Here is a 19287-nt window from a genome sequence, read left to right on the forward strand (position 1 = left end):
AACAATTCAGCATAGATTAGAATTCAGAAAAATGAGAAGGATGGAAATATTTATTAGAAACTATAGAAGTGTGAAATACCCTAAAAAGAAAAAGAAGTGTGTTTAATTGCACTGAATATGCACGTGTAGTGTACTTCAAATCTTAAATAGCATATTTAAAAAAAAGTGTACTCAGATATTATACTACATAAATAAAATGCCACTTAAGAGTAAACAGATAACCCTTGAGTACATTTTTAATGTAGACATTGTAATGATGTCAAATTAAAAGGATATTTTAAATTCTGTTTTAATATTTAGACATATTAAAGCACATGATTATAATTTTTAGCTCTGGATAGCTTTTTAGTCATTCTATTAAATGTACTAAATTGCAACTTAATTAGATACATGTTTAAATAAATGACATATGTGCTTCAATAGAAATTACATTATGGTATACTTTAGATTACCACAAATGATGTCAGTACATTCAACAGTACACTAACCAGATTTCAAAGACATTAAAAGTAATTATGAAATTCTTTATAAAGATGTTCTTAAGTGCCATTTAAGTGGGTCAAAACACTAAAAGTTCAGCTAACTGAATTTAATATAAACTAAGACATTTTAATTTAATATAAATTAACATGCAATTAAGTGTCTGAAAACGTTACATTCAGTTAACACTTGAGTATATTCTTTAGTATACTTTTTCATAAGTACACATTTTAAAAGTATGCTACTTCTTTTACACAAGGGTATGTATGAATAGATTGATAAACATATGTATGCAAATAATCACACAGGTATGCAAACACGCACACACACACGTTGTGATTTCATGTTTTATGGGGACTTTCGATAGACATAATGATTTTTATACGGTACGAACTGTATATTCAATCCCCTTACACTAACCCTACCCATCACAGAAAACCTTCTGCATTTTTACATTCTCAAGTACATTCTACATACTTAGTTTGATTTATTTGCTGTTTTTCTCATGGGGGCCAAAAAATATCCCCACACGGACAAGGATTTCGGGATACATCTTTGTTGGGAAATTTTGTCCTCATTATGTACGGTTTACCTGGACCACACACGCACACGCACACACACGCGCGCACACACATGCACACGGACACACACAGGCAGATTATCCTTCCACAACAGGGGCAATAATGAGAAGTGAGTGGAACGCTGTGTGCCTAATTACTGTCCTCAGTAATTAGCAATAAGCTGCCGCTGTTTTCTTGACCAGAAGAACTGGGTGTGCACACGTAAGTGTATGTGTGGTATCTCCACACCATGGAAAACAGCAGATGTATTCACACGTCCTTGAGCAAATGAGAAAATGACCTGATAATTTGTGTTAATGAATTTGTTTTTTAAGATATGAACTCATAACTAAGTCATCCTGAGTGGCACAATTGAACCACATCTCAGGTTGAAATTTCAGAGAAAGTCTTACAACAAAGAGATCCGGTTTTATCTTGATCTCCATGAATAGGGAATTTCGATACTGCATCAGGATGTGTGTGTGCATGAGACAGGATCTTCAGCTGTGGCGTATCTGTTCGCACTGACCCTAATGAACAACCCTTCTCCTCTCTCACACTCTCTCCTTCTTTCACCACATGTCTGTAGTCTGTCGTCTCACGGAAGGGCCAATTAGGCTGGTGTGTGGGAAGAGGAAGCACATGACATGGACAAAGCCAAACACTTTACTCTCAATTACTCTCCTTCAACAGGCACACACTGACTTCACACACACACATCCTCAATCACTACACATACTAATGTAGCACCTGTGCATAAACATGTTCAACTACAGACTTATGTGAGTCAGACTTATAGGAGAATCAAAGTAACACGTTGAATATACCTGTAGCAACTCCAAATGTCTTTAAAAGTCTTACTTTTAATTAACTTACTTATAACTTTTAATTATAATTCTTAAAATTATTAATTTTATTATTAATTTTATATTCTCGCTTATTACTGTTTTTTTTTTTTCGATTTACACTACATTCAATAGTTTAGGGTCAGAGTAAGATTATTTTTTCTTTGAGAGAGAGAGAGAGAAATTTATAATTTTATTTAGCAAGGATGCATTAAATTGATCAATAGTGACAGTAAAGGCATTTATAATGTTACAAAAGATTTCTATTTCAAATAAAGTATGTTCTTTTGAACATTAAATTCTTTAAAAAAGTATTTTTTATAAAACAATATTAAGCAGCACAACAGCAAATCAGCATTTTAGAATGCTTTCTGAAGGATCACGTGACACTGAAGATTTGAGTAATGATTATGAAAATTACGGAAATAAATGATTTTAAAATATATTCAAAAAAAAAACTGTTGTTTTAAATTGTAATCATATATTACAATATTACTGTTTTTATTTTTGATAAAAAAAAACTTTTTATTTGTATCCTATACAGTTTTTTGTTCTTAAAACAGTCATATTTTCAGTGTGTAGTGCAGTGTGTGACCATTTTCAAAATAATTGGTATTAAAAAGCAGCACAAAAGCTGGTGCTACTACACACTGCACCTTTAAATCCTCTGTGGTTGACAGTGTTACTGCTGCATTGTGGGTGCTCACCATCATCATCCTCTGGCGGGCCGTCGTATGATTTGTCGATTGCTGCGCGGAAGCTCTCGTTGCAGCCACGCCCTCTAACCATGTGTGGGCGGGGCCTGTGGAAGGGCAGCAGCTCGTTCCTCTTGGCCTCCGTCATGGCAGTCTGCAGACTCTCTAGAGAGCTGGACTTCTTAAGGCCTAGCGTGGGTCCCAACTCCACACCACCGCTCACTAAGACAAAACAAAGAAGAAAAATAAAAACACAATGACAATTCAACAGACTGCCAAAAATGCCTCTTCTTTTCATTCTTAACATCTTCTCCACAAATTTCTGCAATCAATTCAGGCCAAATTAAATGTTTTCAGATCATCTTAGTGTTTGGTGTGCCATTTCTGCGTCATGTAAATTTGATAATAAAGAAATTTAAGATAAAAGTTGAAAATCTCTCATTGAATCAATATTCCTGGCAAAAATAATAGTAGTTAAAGGGGTGGTTCGGGATTTTTGACATCGGACCTCATTTTTAAGTCAGCCTGGTTGTTATTCATCAGTGGAGAAATTTTTTTTTTTTTAAATTATCCAGTCCTTATATTTGGATAGTTAGCCGATGCTAGGCTAGCGCGAGTCAATGGGTAGATGTTAGCCAGCCATTAAAAACCGTTTTACCCACTCCACAGAGCACCAAACACAAATCAATTATAACACTAGACTATCGTTGTATATGTCCGTTGAGAGAATAATGTTAGAAATCAAACATTACCTTTCATCTCAATGATCCCAAAGGAACTAGTTTCTCAGCAGCTGCGGAATTTTACTATGCTCCGGTTAGTAATGCGGCAAAAAGTAAACACACAGTGTGCCTGCGGCAGGTAAATGCCGGTACTCTTGCATCATGTGTGGACCGGCTCACTCGGTTGCCTAGGTAATCAATATAACTCCGCTGCTGCTGTAGACAAAGGCTTATGATTACAGGGAACAAATTATAACTAATGCAATGTGATGAAAGGTAAGTTTGATTTCTAACATTATTCTCTCAACGGACATATACATCGATAGTCTAGTGTTATAATTGATTTGCGTTTGGTGCTCTGTGGAGTGGGTAAAACGGTTTTTAATGGCTGGCTAACATATACCTATTGACTCGCGCTAGCCTAGCATCGGCTAACTATCCAAATATAAGGACTGGATAATTCTTTTAAAAAAATGCCTCCACTGATGAATAACAACCAGGCTGACTTAAAAATGAGGTCCGATGTCAAAAATCCCGAACCACCCCTTTAAGCGAAACTGACAGCTTTTGTGGCATGATGCTATCACCACAATAAAAGAATCAACCTTCATTTAAAATAAATTAATAATAACTATATAATTATGTTTTTTTATTTTTTTTAAGGGTCAAGGTTACGGTAGGGTACTTACAAACATAGTAAATCATTTTTGGAGGATTTAAAAGCGAGATTTGCAAATTAAGTGTTTTTATATAATTATAAACACTTAACTTATTTGTAAAAACATGTGCATTACTTCAGCTGTAAAGGAGGTAATTTGTATTTAATTATTTTATTTACAGCCGTTAAAGGGTTTTAGGTTTTATGGTGTTGTAAAACTAGATATAACTTCACAGTGATAACATTAGTGATATATATTTTACATCTTGTGGCTGTACTATTGAACATTGTTGTGGTAATCAACATTTTGCCACAAATGTTGTCAACTAAGCTTAACTTGTACTAAACCTGAAATATTCCTTTAACTTCCACTGAAAGTATGCATTTTAAATATAACTGTCTGTGATGAAACCATTGTACTATTTATATAGTACATTGCAACTGGTTTACTTTTTTTGCATTTCTTCTTGCATACTTCTCTTTCTTATTTCTTCAAAAGCATGACATGTGAACAACAAAGCGCCTGTACATTTTTGCAAAACCAAACCTAAACTTAACTAAAGCTTTACAACTACATTTTTGCTGCCTAGCAATCACTGGTATTAGGAAACGTTAATAGTTCTTTGTGAAATGCTAGCTCATTTGTTTGTGTGATTTGATTGCTAATCAAAGATGGTGGGTCAATAGAGACTACTGGAGCGTTTCCCAAATGCATTCTGGGAAGAAGACAAAGCAAAACGTTAATAATGTTTGAAGTGCCAAAGGTGGATCTTTATAAGACCGAGCATGTAGGTGAGTGTATGTGTGTTTGTGAGTGTGTGTGATTGTAAACACTCTCTCTCTTCTAATGAAAATGACTTTTTAAACATGCGTCTCCACAGGGAATGATGGATGAAGGCTCAACCCTGGGACTCGTTTCTCCATCAATCAGAAGCACCTTCTCTATCTCTCCATCTCCCCGCTTTCCAACTCTGCATACCTCCATCCTTCCTTTCGTCGACCCCACCCTTCTCGATACATCTCCTACACCCAGAATCATTAGCTAAAGCGCTGCAGCTCCTAGAATGCATTCATGAATCAGGAAATCATCGTATCGACAGGTGGTGCGCCTCACTGGAATTCCAATCAGCCTGGCCTGCTGCCGGCACCGGCCCCCTTTTTGTTTGGCTAATGGTCGTTTAAATGAAAGTGGAAGTGGGATCAGTCGTTTAATCTGTGTGGCCTCCAAACTGCCAGAGAAGGCCAGACGAGATGAGCCCAGCCCGGCCCAGCTGCATGCTTTCGGCTCTCAGGATTATGACACAGGAGAAATTTATGTACATATAATTTGAGATGTGGTAGAGAGAGAGAGAGAGAGAGAGAGAGAGAGAGAGAGAGAGAGAGAGAGAGAGAGAGAGAGAGAGAGAGAGAGAGAGAGAGAGAGAGAGAGAGAGAGAGAGAGAGAGAGAGAGAGAGAGAGAGAGAGAGAGAGAGAGAGAGAGAGAGAGAGAGAGAGAGAGAGATGAGGAATGGCATGCTTAGAGATAGGGAGGGTGGACATAAATGAGGACACAGCTGGATGAGAAAGTCTCCATGTAACACTACAACAGATGACAAACTTTGAAGTTTGACAAGAAATTAAAGTCCATGAAAGGATGACAAAGGATGTGGATATACATGTGACGCACTATGTATGGATGGATGGATGGGATATTTTACCGCTTTTGAAAGAAGTCGTTTCTGCTCACCAAGGCTGTATTTTATAGAATAGTATACTATACATATTATAGTAATTGAAAATAACTGTTTTCTATTTTAATACATTTATATGTTGTGATGGTGAAGCTGAATTTTCAGCAGTCATTACTCAGACTACTTACAAAAACTTTAAATAAATAAATAAAAAGCTACCCCAAACTTTTGAAAGGTAGTGTATGTGTTTGATTAATATGTGTGTTAATTAATTCTTTTTTTTTTTTTGGAATCTTTAGAATCCATCACACTTCACAACATGCTGGTATTAACGTCAAGTGGGATCTTATGAACCTGCATGTGTTGGCCGGAAGCGATGTTTAATAGTTATAAAGGTTTAAACTATTAATATTCTTCTCACAAGCAATAATCATTTTGCTTCAAAAGCCATTGACTCATCAGCTTGGCTAGTATGCATTACTACTGTGCTTGTTTTGTGTGGTATTTAGAGCGTCAACTTTGGAGGTCCCATACACTTACATCATATGGACTTCCTAAAAATCTTCAGTTGTGTTCGTTTAAAGAAAGAAAGTCATATTCTGGGGTGACATGAGGGTGAGTAAATGAAAGAGAATTTTCATTTTTGGATAGAGTATACCTTCAGTTGTGAGAATGAGCACTAAGAATGGGCCACAGCCCTGACGACTTGAATTACTTTGAAAGAACAAGCTTTACTTATCAAGGGCTAATCCTCAAGTTTAACCAGAAAAGACCGAAGCAAACCACTCTTAAATTGGACTTTCAAGCACAAGGCAGTGGTGGATCATAGGGAAATGTTCATTAGCAGCAGTACGGAGCGTCAGGGAGTGGGAGAGTTCGCTGCAGCTGAGCTCCAGTCCAGAATCTGGATTTGTGCGAGAGAAGGTTTATAAATAGCAGGCCGCTGATGTACCAGCCAGCGTGACTGAAATGTTCTCTGTACGAGCACAGTTAGTGTCACAAACGTAATTACTTCTGTCCCACGGCCTGCTGATGGAATTAAGCAGCTTTTGAGAGGTCTTCTCTTTGGAGGACTCCAAAACTTTCTGCTTGGAGGAGAAGAGTTTAAATGTGTGTCTCGGGATACTAGCGTGCTTTAATCAGACCCACGTACACGCTGAAAAAAAAATCATTAGAATACATAATAATGATTTTTTTTTTTTACGACAACCTCTGTAATCCCTTTTTTTTTTTTTTTAAGTGAAGTATTAGTGATAAAATGTGAACATATCTTGAGCTTATGTTTACCATAGACCTTATTTTAGCCATTTAACCAAAAAACCCTTAAAAAAACACATTGACTTTGGGACAATGAAAGCGGATTTGCAAAATTGCTAATTTATTTTAGAGTTTTAAGACTCATTCCTGCAGCAAATAACTGCCCTGAGGCATTGACAAGATGGCCGCCAAGTGAACTAACTTAAGCTTTATATATTTTAGCCCATCTGTCACGGAATCGAAAGCACAGGATTATGGGATATCACAGGCAGCGAAGGATACATCAATAGCCGCTTTTCCACCGTCGGGCTAAACGGTTCTCATTGCGCAACCGTTCTATTCCGTGCCGATCCAGGCCAGCTGGTACAGTTACGGTTACATTTTCCAGTCAGGGGCTAATAACGCCCGCTCTTTGGAATGCAATACAAAAGCATCAGTTGTTGCCTTGGTAACGCAAGAGTTTACAGATTAAATGAGATGTATAGCGACCACGTTATGGAGGATGATCAGATATTTCTTTTAATTATATTATTATTTGGGGTTTACGTCACTTAAACAGAGCGATTAGCAAGCTACAGAGAATCTAGTAGCCAGGCAACAGACAAGTGACTAATTCTGAGATGCGACATCACTACACAGATTCTACCAGAACATGTTTAGACAACAGTGCAGAGAATTCTGGGCCGAGAACGGTTTGCAACCGTGCCATACCAGGCTCAAGTGGAAACACAACTGGAACCGCCCCTTGACATCCTAAGAACTGTTCGGCCTGACGGTGGAAAAGCGGCTTAAAGCTGCTAATCAAAAAAACGATCCGATGAGGGTATGCCAGTAGACAGGATGTGACACAATCATTGGATTAGGACGTGCCTTGTCGCCTTCCTACCTCCGTATGCAGCATTTTTCCAGCTTTTGGATACAGCCTGTGTTTCAAAACATATTTAACAGACACTATAAAGAGAGATATGTGGAGCGAATCATTTGATAGGTCAGCCGTCTTAGTGTCATGCGTGTTCTCCTGTCACACTCAGAAACACTTACTCTCGGTTCATAAGTGCAGTGTTCAGGAAGCAGCTTTTTGTGAGTTATACTCCTACAGTATATACCTCATGTACCGAGTCTGTCAATCAAACTCAATGGTGTATTCAAGCAGGAAGAGAGGATAGAGACACATATGCCAGTTACAGTTCAGACACACTCGGACATTCTACACAGAATGTAAACCCCGTTCTCCTCCCCACCGGATGGCATTAATCACTACAGCGCAGATATTAAAAACCTGTAATCCTGGGCTGTTATGATATTTTCGCAGCGAGAGATGTATGGCTTTGATAATTGCCTACGGCAGACCTTTAAAGGCATCTCATAATTACGGATCACCTTTATTGGGTTAGCGTGTGTAAGGGGGTGTAGCAGGGGTCGCTGGCTCTCGGAGACTGATGGTTGTGGGCGGAGGGGTCTGTCACTTTTTGAGTGCAGGGTGATGGATGGTCACTTGCACTGGTAACCAGCACACACCATTAAACCTCGCCCTCATACCAGCACGAGACAGAGAAACCCTCCCAGCCAGAGCTTTCATCTTATTTTGATGTAATAAAGATTGTATCGATCAATCAGAAACTCATTATGAGCTCGATCACTGAAGGCAGGGCTGGTTTTGAATGTGTGAGCGTGAATGTCGGGCCCCACAGATCTGAGAGTGTGAGCTGAGCAGACTGAATGTTTCACGAACAGGAGCGGGACCCAATAGGGGGCCTAAAAATAAAAGATGACTTAAATTCATCATTAAATGATTTAAAGTCCCCCTGTAGTCAATAATTGTATCGCTTCAAACTCATCTTTGATCACCAAAATTACATATTGAAATATTTGTTATCTTGTGAACATTTTTTCTTCATGCCTTAAAATAGCTTGAATGTAACTCTACACCCTGCTTCATTTAGTATACGCAGATCCATGAATATGCTATTTAGTATACGTGGACCATGAATATGCTACTTAGCCCCGCCTCCACTCACTCACACCAGCTCAGAGATCCACTCGGCCAACTTACTGAGGTAAACGCTGCACAATGGTATTGCTCTTTACAACATCGGACACTTAAGGGTAATAAATGTGATTAGCCTTGACTATGTTATCAAACACAAATGTGTTGCTAATGTTACACAAACCATGTTCCCGTTAGCCATTTAAGAGCCATCTAAAAGAGCGAATTTTAAACCGACCTTTTTGAGACTGCATTTTGTTTTTGAAATAAATGATTTTACTCAGTAAGGACACATTGATTAAAAGTGACAGTAAATGTTATGAAATGTAATGTACAAAAGTAATGTTACAAAATTCGGAAAAAATTGTTCTTTTAATTTTCCGAATAACAGAATCCTAAAAAAAAAAAAAAAAAAAAAAAGATGAATATTGAATATTGGCCTTTGAATATTGTTGTGGACAATAGGGGGCCTTTTAAAGTTTTAAAGTAAAATATTAATTAAAACGAGATACACATTTCAGTTTACTAAATACAAATTCTTTGCTTGAAACTCTAAATATGCCATTAATCAATGATTCACCAGCAGACACATCCAGATTCAAAATTAAGTTTAAGTGTCTGACTCTTATAGTGACTAACAAATTGTTGCTGGTCTATTTGCGATCTTTTCAGTCAAAGTCTAGATTAACAATCACATACACACAACACTGCAGCACCTTTACAATCAACTGAGACTAACAAAGACAAATGAATAAAAGTTACACACCGGAAGAGGTGACTTCATTGTTTATCTGGATGCGTCTAAATTCATCCAAGTACACCTGGGAAAATACACTAACACACACAGAGAAACAAACAGATGGCTTTCTACAGCGTAAATTAATCTATCAATTCCAATCAGTGAAATATGGCAGCTTTCAACTTGAATCAACAACAAACTCCCTCTCAATCGTGTACAGAGATTAGCGTGCGGGCACACTCAAATGAGACAGAGAGAGAGAACAGTGTGGCATCAGGGCTCTCAACAGGCCAGCGCTTGGCAGTCACTTGTATGTTTTCAAAGTCAAAATTACACAAGAGACAATGAGCAGCACAGTCTGCACTCACCACAGCCAAACTTCAGAGGATTTATGCACAAACAGGGTACAACGCTCACATTTAGCCACATTTTCTCAAGGCTTCCTGCAAGCATTTTTTTGGAAAGAACTATTTTTATGAAAATGTAGGTCTGTCCTTTTTATTGCTTATTTCTGATAGTGTAGGTCAATATGTCCCTCGCATCATCATACACAACCATTTAAAAGTTTGGTGACTAAGATGTATTTATTTGTATGTATATATATATATATATATATATATTTATGATACAAAAGATTTCCATTTCAAATAAATTCTGTTCTTTTGAACTTTAGACTAATCAAGGAATCCTGAAAAAGTATCATGGTTTTCACAAAACTATTAAGCAGCAAATCAGCATATTAGAATGATTTCTGAAGGATCATGTGACACTGAAGACTGAAAATTCAGCTTTGCCATTACAGGAATAAATTACATTTTAATATATTTTTGAATAGAAAATTTCAGAATATATCTATTTTCACTGTGTTTTTACTGTATTTTTGATCAAATGCGAGCATAAAGACTTGGTGAGCATAAGGGACTTCTTGCAAAAACATTAAAACATGCGTACCAACCCTAAACTTTTGAACGATAGTGTATATGAGATGAGACCGTATCTCTCTCGCTCTCTCGAAAACATGGAGATTTGTCAGGTTTTGTATTTATTCGATCGAGCAAAGGGCTGTTAGAAAATAGACAAGTGTTTTACAGTTTGTAATGCTTTGACTTGAATTGCTTGCATTGGGTTCTGAAACACACTAAAATGCATCACTCCAGTTGAAACACACACACACACAGACAGAGAAGATCTGCTCTGGAAGAATATACCTGCTGGAAAGAAACAGAGAGATTTAAAAGCCTGATGTTTGTTAAAGAGGGGGTTCTGGAACCATCCCAGCTCCTGACAGTGATATATGGAGAGAGGGAAACCGAGAGAGAGAGAGAGAGAGAGAGAGGGAAACCGAGAGAGAGAGAGAGAGAGAGAGAGAGAGAGAGAGAGAGAGAGAGAGAGAGAGAGAGGAGAGAGAGAGAGAGAGAGAGAGGAGAGAGAGAGAGGAGAGAGAGAGAGAGAGAGAGAGAGAGAGAGATTTGTTTGTCAGTAAGCATTTATCTGTCTCTCAAACAACACATGCTTTTCTATGTGTGTGTGTGTGTGTGTGTGTGTGTGTGTGTGTGTGTGTGTGTGTGTGTGTGTGTGTGTGTGTGTGTGTGTGTGTGTCTGTGAGTGAGTGAAAGAAAGAAAACTCCTGACTCAGTCTTTAAGCATTTGGAGGTGAGAAGACACAAACACACACAGTTTGAAAGCGCTTTTTCAGCACACATGCCTTAAATCCATTTACAATACTGTGTAATTGTATTCAGTGGTTCTCAACCGGATTTTCTGACATTATTGGTCATTTAGCGGCAAGAAAAACTAAAAACAATGTATTTTTATGTATTTTATAAAGATCTTCTGACTCAAACTTATACTTTTAGGATCTATGTGTGCTGTAAAATGTAGATAATTCCTAAGAATGCCAGACAAATCATCTTTACCCTGGTATAAATGTTACACATATAAATAATTGCTTTATATTATGTATATTCAGCATTCTTTAAATCTCTCAGCTGTCCACAGACCTTCTTGACAAATTATTTTGGGTCATGGCCAACTTGAGAACCACTGCTCTCAAAAATCAAACCAAAACCAAAATATGAAAAACGAATGCAATCTTCCACACGTAGATATATCAGCAGAGACAACATCTGAAACTATCTCCTCCATCTGCGATACAAATGATGACACACTTGTGCACACAGCCTGCGTCAAGCTTTCATTTTTGCCAATTTAATTCCAGTAAATTTCCTGGTCTGTTTCTGCTTATGTTCTTGGCATAACGGGTAAAACCTCAGACAGATATCCAGTGTTTTTCCAGTGGATCTGCAAAGAAAAACAAAAGCAAGGAAACGCATCTGCGAGCTTCTCGGGTCTTGTCAGCGATTTTCAGTTTGCTGTGAGATGAATGACTGCATAAAACAAGCTGTTTAATGCTACATGATTTACGACAAACCTCTCAAACACACTTAGTGCTACAGGTTCAAAGACGCTGATAGCTGCATAAATATTGACAAACTGACCAATCACGGTTTAGAAAAATGATTTGTCCAATCATATCGCTCTTCTCAATGTTGGGTTTTCCCAAAACTACACACAAACTTATCAAATTGCAACCAATATTTACTTTGTTTGATGTTGGATGCCTAGAATTCATCAAATTAGAATCAACATTTACTCCTGAAGGATGGAGGTTTGGCACAACAGCCTGTGTTATTTGAGCATGACAGCACTTTCTGCGTACAGTATGTAAATCATTAGCAGAAAGAGAAAGCAGATTCAGTAAGCGAAAACACAGGACGTCTGGTTTTAATTTCTATTGTCTGTCTGACAGCCTCATTTGGGCCTTACTGCACACTATTGCTTGACACCAGTTGCATTTTACACATCTGAATATGATCAGAAGACAAGGGCAACTGTTCGTTAAGACTCCATCTGCAATGCAGGGACACAAAACAGTGGAGTTCAAAAATATATAAGATGTTAAAACTCCATACCATTTGTTTAGAGAGAGTGGAATCATATTTTCACTGGTTTCTGACTGGTACGGTGTGTGACCTTCCACGTCTCAGCGAGGGTCTGGATGAGTGGGGAGTTTTGAGTGGTTTAGCCCTAAGCTCTTCAGACAGAGATGGATGAGGAGTCAAATTCACAGGCGCAAATATTCTGTTTAGTGTTGCCTTGAGCAGGTGCTGGATATTATTTTGATACACACCGCTGTGCAATAAAAACTCCTGGTCTCAGGCCTAGTCCTGAACATTTACACTTTTTTTTTTATTTCTCAGAGAGACAGAGAGAGAGATTGAATTATATTTTAATTTTTAATGAGCCACATATCTTCTTTAAAGGAGTAGTTTATCCAAAAATGAAAACTCTTCATTTACTGTATCTATCCGCCATGCCAGGTTTGAGGTTTGACGCCAAACGGCATTGGCTCGTGTTTCGTAAACGAACGCAAGTTTGAACACGCGCAATGCAAATGACATCTGATTGCTAAGACGTTGAAGACTATCAATAAATAAAAACTAAAATTTTAGTCTATTCCTCAAATACACAGTGAGAATATTTTGTGCTTGTCCTTTAGGTAGGATTTTTTTTCCCCTACATATGAATGGTCAATTTTAGACTTGCATATATATATATATATATATATATATATATATATATATATATATATTTTTTTTTTTTTTTTTTTTTTTTTTCTTAAAATATTTATGAAAAATTGCAACAAGTTGGAAATTATACAGTTATAGTGTCATTCCATAAATTTAGAAACACACTTAGTAGTTTCAAGTCATTCTTACAGATTCTTTCAAGATTCATTTCATGCTGAATAACAACAATTTCTTGGTTTGCAGAAGTATAAACTTGTCTTTCATCACAACTGCTTCAGATGGCATACATTTTGCAAACTCTGCGTGAGACACATCATGCCTTGGCTTCATTTCTCCAGCATATTAAAAAATCATAAGAAAGTGAACAGTATCTGACATTCAAATTTTCTAAACAAAGTGTTCCCTGGTTTTGGCAAAGGAGGAGTTTTCCATGACTGGAAAGGAAAGTTGGAGTGTTTGTTCTGGGCCAAAGGCTGCTGTGGTATTGGGGTGTGGAGGGACCTGTGGTTTCTGTATTCAGGCCAAAGTAGAAGGAGAATAGGTTTCCCAGGGTACTTTGCTCTTACATTATGTTCTCCCTGTACTTCTGGAAAAAGACTTCATCATCATCACACACACACACACACACACACACACACACACACACACACACACACACACACACACACACACACACACACACACACACACACACACACACACACACACACACACACACACACACACACACACACACACACACACACACACACACACACACACACACACACACACACACACATGCATAGTCTGCTAATAGAAAGCAAGACTCTGCTACGGCGCTCAAGAGCTGAGGCTTTAAAGAGAAAGAAATCTCATGCTCCTTCTCCTCACTCTTTCATCTGCACTTCAGTGCAATTAAGGAGGAAGGAGAAGGAGGAATGAAGAGGCTACTCAAAGGAAGTGGATTCAACTACCCTCATACACTCATACAGACAGAGAGAGATGGGGAGAGAAACTGTGTTTGAGGGAGAAAAGGAGAGCTGGTGTCTAGGGAAATATACAAAAACCTGCCAGTCTTGTATATATGGACTTATCTCTGATGATATGGACTTTAAAATATGTGAAAATTTACCTCAAAAGTGACTGATTCGGGATTCTCTTCATTGGCACAAACATAACATACAACAATTGCACAACAGACTCAACTCAGAATTTGCTATGCTAATAGTCAGATTCCGTAATAAACATCAAAACAGACACAGCAACAAAATGCATTTATCAGTAAACAAATGGCGAAATTTTGCAGGCAAAAAGGTCCGTTGTAAATTATGCAACAATGTTTGAGGCACTGATTGACCCAATTTCGAATTTGAACTTGAACTCAATGCGAAATCTGTGTGGGGAAATCTTTCGCTCTTACAAGATATTCCCGATTGCGTGGATTGCTATTGAAACAACTGGATTTCGCCCGAAAAAAAAAAAAAAAAAAAAAAAAAAGGTTGAAAAATGGTATATATGACTGCACCTTTAGAATTTGGTCAAAATGACATTCTGTAGCAGTACGCTCTAGATTCACTGGAATGTAACCAGTTCAAGTTTGGTTATTGCTGGACCACCGTAATGGATACGGGATCATATTGGCTACCATCCTATATGTTATTATAGAATTTTGGCACTGAATAAGCACAGGGAATCAAAACTTGTGAAGAGAAAACGTTCTCCTTATTGTGTTGGACTGTGTCCCGCATCTGGTGGCTGGATGCAGATTATTGCCTTGAGCTGCTTGGCCAGAGAGAATTATGGGAGCTCTCGGAGCAGGAGGTGTAACACAATTTTGATGGGAATTGGATTCTGAGGCTAGGAATCACGTGTGGGTGGGACCACGGCTGCCAAGAGAGGCTGGGGCACAAAAAGAGGGAGGGAATATGAGGAGTGATGGGGAGAGAGCACAACGTGAGAGAAAGCAGGAAGGAGAATGGGAACCCAGCGCCGAGAAGGTTTTAGGGAGATTAAAAGCCCAGAGCGAGGGGCTCTTAAGACCATCCTGCTAATTAAATATGTCAAAGCTCATAAAGACGCATTGGGGCCTTTTCCCAGAGCCAAGCTTTACCAAACCCACCTAGTCAGCAAAGCCTTCACATCTTGTCAATAAACATTAGTCTGGGCATCAGTAAAACATCCACAAAATGGATTGGTTTATTAAACGTATTACCAATCCCTTTTTTACTACAGTCTCTCTACAGAAAAATTGCACATGCCAAAAGAGAGTCAATACTAAAAACTACAGGGGAAACTCACACCGCAAGACAACAGCACATACACACATCGATAGAGCAAGGAACCCAGAGAAATCCGCAAAACAAGAGGCCATTGTAGACTGTGGTGACATATTCAACTGGCAGGCATGCAAGCTGTATTGAATTCAACTCGGAAAGTCTGAACACTACTTGGAAAGTAATAGAACATCACTTGATGTCCCAATTCCAACTTGGATGCTCAGGCCGAAATCTGACTTGATAAAAAATACACTTCTTGTTCGGTTCGCTTGGTTTCTTTGGTCCGGACCAAAAAAACAAAACATTTAGTCCTGGTCCGCTTAGCGTTCAGACTGGCATTTTTAACAGCGAATCTAAAGATACAGAACCTAAAGGCATAGGGACACATTCACAACCTGACTTGTTGGCTTTTAAAATAAATGTGTTCGTTGGATGTGAGTAGCCTGCATACAGTATGATTGTATTTTGACCAGCTGATAACTAGTGAAGTGATTATAAAATGTGGGAAGGACTCAAAACAGCAGCAGGAATCCCTCCGTCACACACACATGAAGATGTGCTGCGACGAGACGCGGTTCTGATGCCTGTATTGAACTGTGATGGGCAATATCGTGAATATGACGAGAAAAAACAGGTATGCACGAGCATTCTGTCTTTTTTTAGGGTCTCATCTTCCCGTTTTTGGTTCGTTTACCTTTCTTTGGTCCGAGTTGCATTCATACATCATTTGAACCACACCAGAGTTCATTTGAAAGCGGACCGAGACCCATCTTTTTTGCGGTCTCTGTCAGCTTGTTTGGTGCGCACCAGGGTTCAGATGGCAGTGTTCACGCTTACTCAAATAAACCGCACTAACATAGCAATCGCACCAGGGTTTGTTTTAATCGAACCAAACATGCCAAGTGTGAACACACCCAAAAAGAGCATGTGCTGTGTTGTACATGTACTCTATTTAATACTATTTAAAACTTTTCCCATAATCTACTGCTAACGTACTTTAAACCGCCAAAAAAAAAAACTCTTGATTTTCTTTTAAGTTTGTATGTCTTAAAAAAGTTGGTTGCTAACAAGTGGCTAAATGAGACTACATGGGTTGTCTGGGACATTAAACATCACAGCAAACAGGTTAACTCATCTACTCACTAGTCCGCTTTTATAGCCAGTGACCGTTTTACATAACGGTCCGTTATGTAACCCCTGGTTGCATTTATACGGTACTCGAAATCATGCAAATTACTCTAACTCAAACTTTCCAACTTTCAAATTTTAAATAAAGACAGAAAGTTTAGTGGTAGTGATGTTGAAGTTCTGCGATTGTTGTGTATTTTTTTTTCAATTATTATTTACTTCAGACGGTGGGACATTTTACAGACGGAAGCTGAAGATATCAAGTAGGAATGTCCCACATCCGACTTTGAATGAAACAGCTTATAGCCTCTTAACAGGTCAGAGGTCACATGTGTCCTCTGTGGGAGACTTATATGAGAATGATGCTCTCCCAAAATACAGTCTGAATGAGGATAGATTGAGAAAGAAAGATGAGAGCGGAAAGTCCCCAGGCTCAATATCATCTCACTCATTTCACTGTAACAGTGCTCAGCCCAGAGGTGAAGGTCACACAATGGAGGAAGAGTGGGAGGGTGTGGAAAAGAGCAGTGAGGGATGAAGGGAGTAGACATCAGGAGGTAGTGAGCATCTGGTGGAAACATGTTCCATCGTCTCATGGGCCACACACACACACACACACACACACACACGTATGGTCCACTTACTGGACTGTCTCCATCTAGTGAGCTGCCAACATAGAAAGCATGTTGGGCATACCACTCACTCCTAAATAGCACTATGAGACCGGAAAATGCTGCCTAGAAAGTTTCACTTGGTTTTGAGGCCTCCGTGGTCTCATTAAAAAACACACTATAACAAACTAATGTTCACTGGTTTACAATAAGTTTCACTATGTCAGCAAGACCTCCTGGACAAAGATTGTAATGGATTTTCTTTAAAGGAGAGGCAGTGTTTGTGATGTTTTACCACCATTCAAACGGAGCTTCGGGCAGTACACATGGTGGAGTGAAAGAATCAAGATGTTATGTATGAAACCCTTCGGTCTCTCCCTATGCACATCACTCTCTCTGCTTTCCAGACCCACATGGCCTGCATGCTCTCTACAGGGGTCTACATGTGGCCCTCAGGGGCCAATCCATCAGATACAAGCACAAAGGGAACAAGTCCATCAGCAGGGCACTGGAGTCAGACCGGACACAGCTGTGGGCATGAGTGTGTAAGTCCACTCTGATTCAAAGCAAGTGAGAGTGCATTCATTACCTGACTTCTGACAAAGCATACATGCTGCTTTCATCTACCATGGCGGGAGACAGACGCACTCTGGGAATAAGTGGCCTCCTCACTCAAGTTACATTTTAATCGCTACTGATAATTAGGGCTGGGAACAGATCTTATTAAGAGCAGTTCCTATTTTTGGAACATGATTTATAACATTTAAGACAAGATGATGTTCTTAAAATGTCTTCGTGATTCCACTGAGCGCAAAATAAAATATGCTCTACTGATATGTCTGCTTTGACTGCTACAGCTGTGGTATATGAATCTATGTATGTGTGTGGGGGGTTCATGCATACGTGTGCATGCGTGTGGGCAGCATATGCTCTTACCACACCTGGCGGGAGTGAAGATTGCTTACATCAGGAAAAAAAAAAACACTGCACCCTCTTTATTTCCATACACTTGTAAACAAAGTAAAACCACACAACCACAGGGCATGCTATTCATTTCAAGTATTACCACAGGGCAGAGAGAGAGAGAGAGAGAGAGAGAGAGAGAGAGAGAGAGAGAGAGAGAGAGAGAGAGAGAGAGAGAGAGAGAGAGAGAGAGAGACTGTGTCAGTAATAACTTTTGCTCTCAAGTTCTAACCACAATCCCCATTTAAAGCCAAGACAGATAATCGGTGCAGTCAATCTAGCATTAGCACTGTTCGCATAGCCGCTGCATGCGGCCAACTTTAGAGCTAACATAAAACTCCACACATTCAGCATTCATTCAAATTTACATTATATTGAAAATAAATCATAAATGATATTGAAAATAAATCATAAATGAAACTCCAACACCCTAAAAATCCATCCAAATCACTAAAAGAGAGAGAGAAAGAGACACGATGGCTTTGGAGAGCATGTATGGTTTACATTAGCCGACTAGTTTCTGTTCCAACCCTGCTACCCCAGAAGTGACTTGTGTACGCGTCCAAATACAAATACTGGGGCAGGAAATTGGCAGAGATTTACAGTAATTATTGAGAGCTGGGCTATAGGGGTTTGGGCCCTGTGACAAATATGATATGATGTTAAATTGAGGCAAGCGATAGCGGCAGAGGCACGGGTAATCCACAGAAAAAGGATTTGAAGGGAGAGAGGCAAACGCAGACGAGCTAGCAGAGGCCTAGCACACAGTAATAGGTTTTCATTACATTGCAATCTCTTTTAAATAATCCTATTCATTTTTCATGAGGTCAATTTTTCCCAGCAGACGAGAGATAGAAGGCCAAATACGGCTCTCAGCGGGCTGTGATCCGTCATGTGATGACAGATTGCACAAGCTTAAAAAAGCTAGCTTAAAAACTGCTTGTGTAGACACACAAACAAACAGACAAACACAAACTTCACATACTAGATGCGCTCAGAGATTTGGATGCATCGGGGTCTCAGTGAAAGGAAAGGATTTAGACATTTAAGAAGAACAAAAGCAAATTGTGGCAAATCAATCAGAAAAGGGGTGGAGGGATAATTATTTCTTAATTTTCTGTTT

The 19287-nt window shown here is 38.8% G+C and overlaps 1 protein-coding gene across 1 annotated transcript in view; it reads right to left on the reverse strand.

The window, feature by feature from the left end:
• pard3bb (par-3 family cell polarity regulator beta b) overlaps nucleotides 1-19287 on the reverse strand; it is a 332881-nt gene that overhangs the window by 122838 nt on the left and 190756 nt on the right. The window contains 1 exon segment of the mRNA XM_081368961.1: nucleotides 2593-2802. Within this exon segment, the coding sequence (XP_081225087.1) occupies nucleotides 2593-2802 (210 nt within the window).

This window comes from Scardinius erythrophthalmus (assembly GCF_964197995.2).
Source record: "Scardinius erythrophthalmus genome assembly, chromosome: 6".
Taxonomy (NCBI): Eukaryota; Metazoa; Chordata; class Actinopteri; order Cypriniformes; family Leuciscidae; genus Scardinius; species Scardinius erythrophthalmus.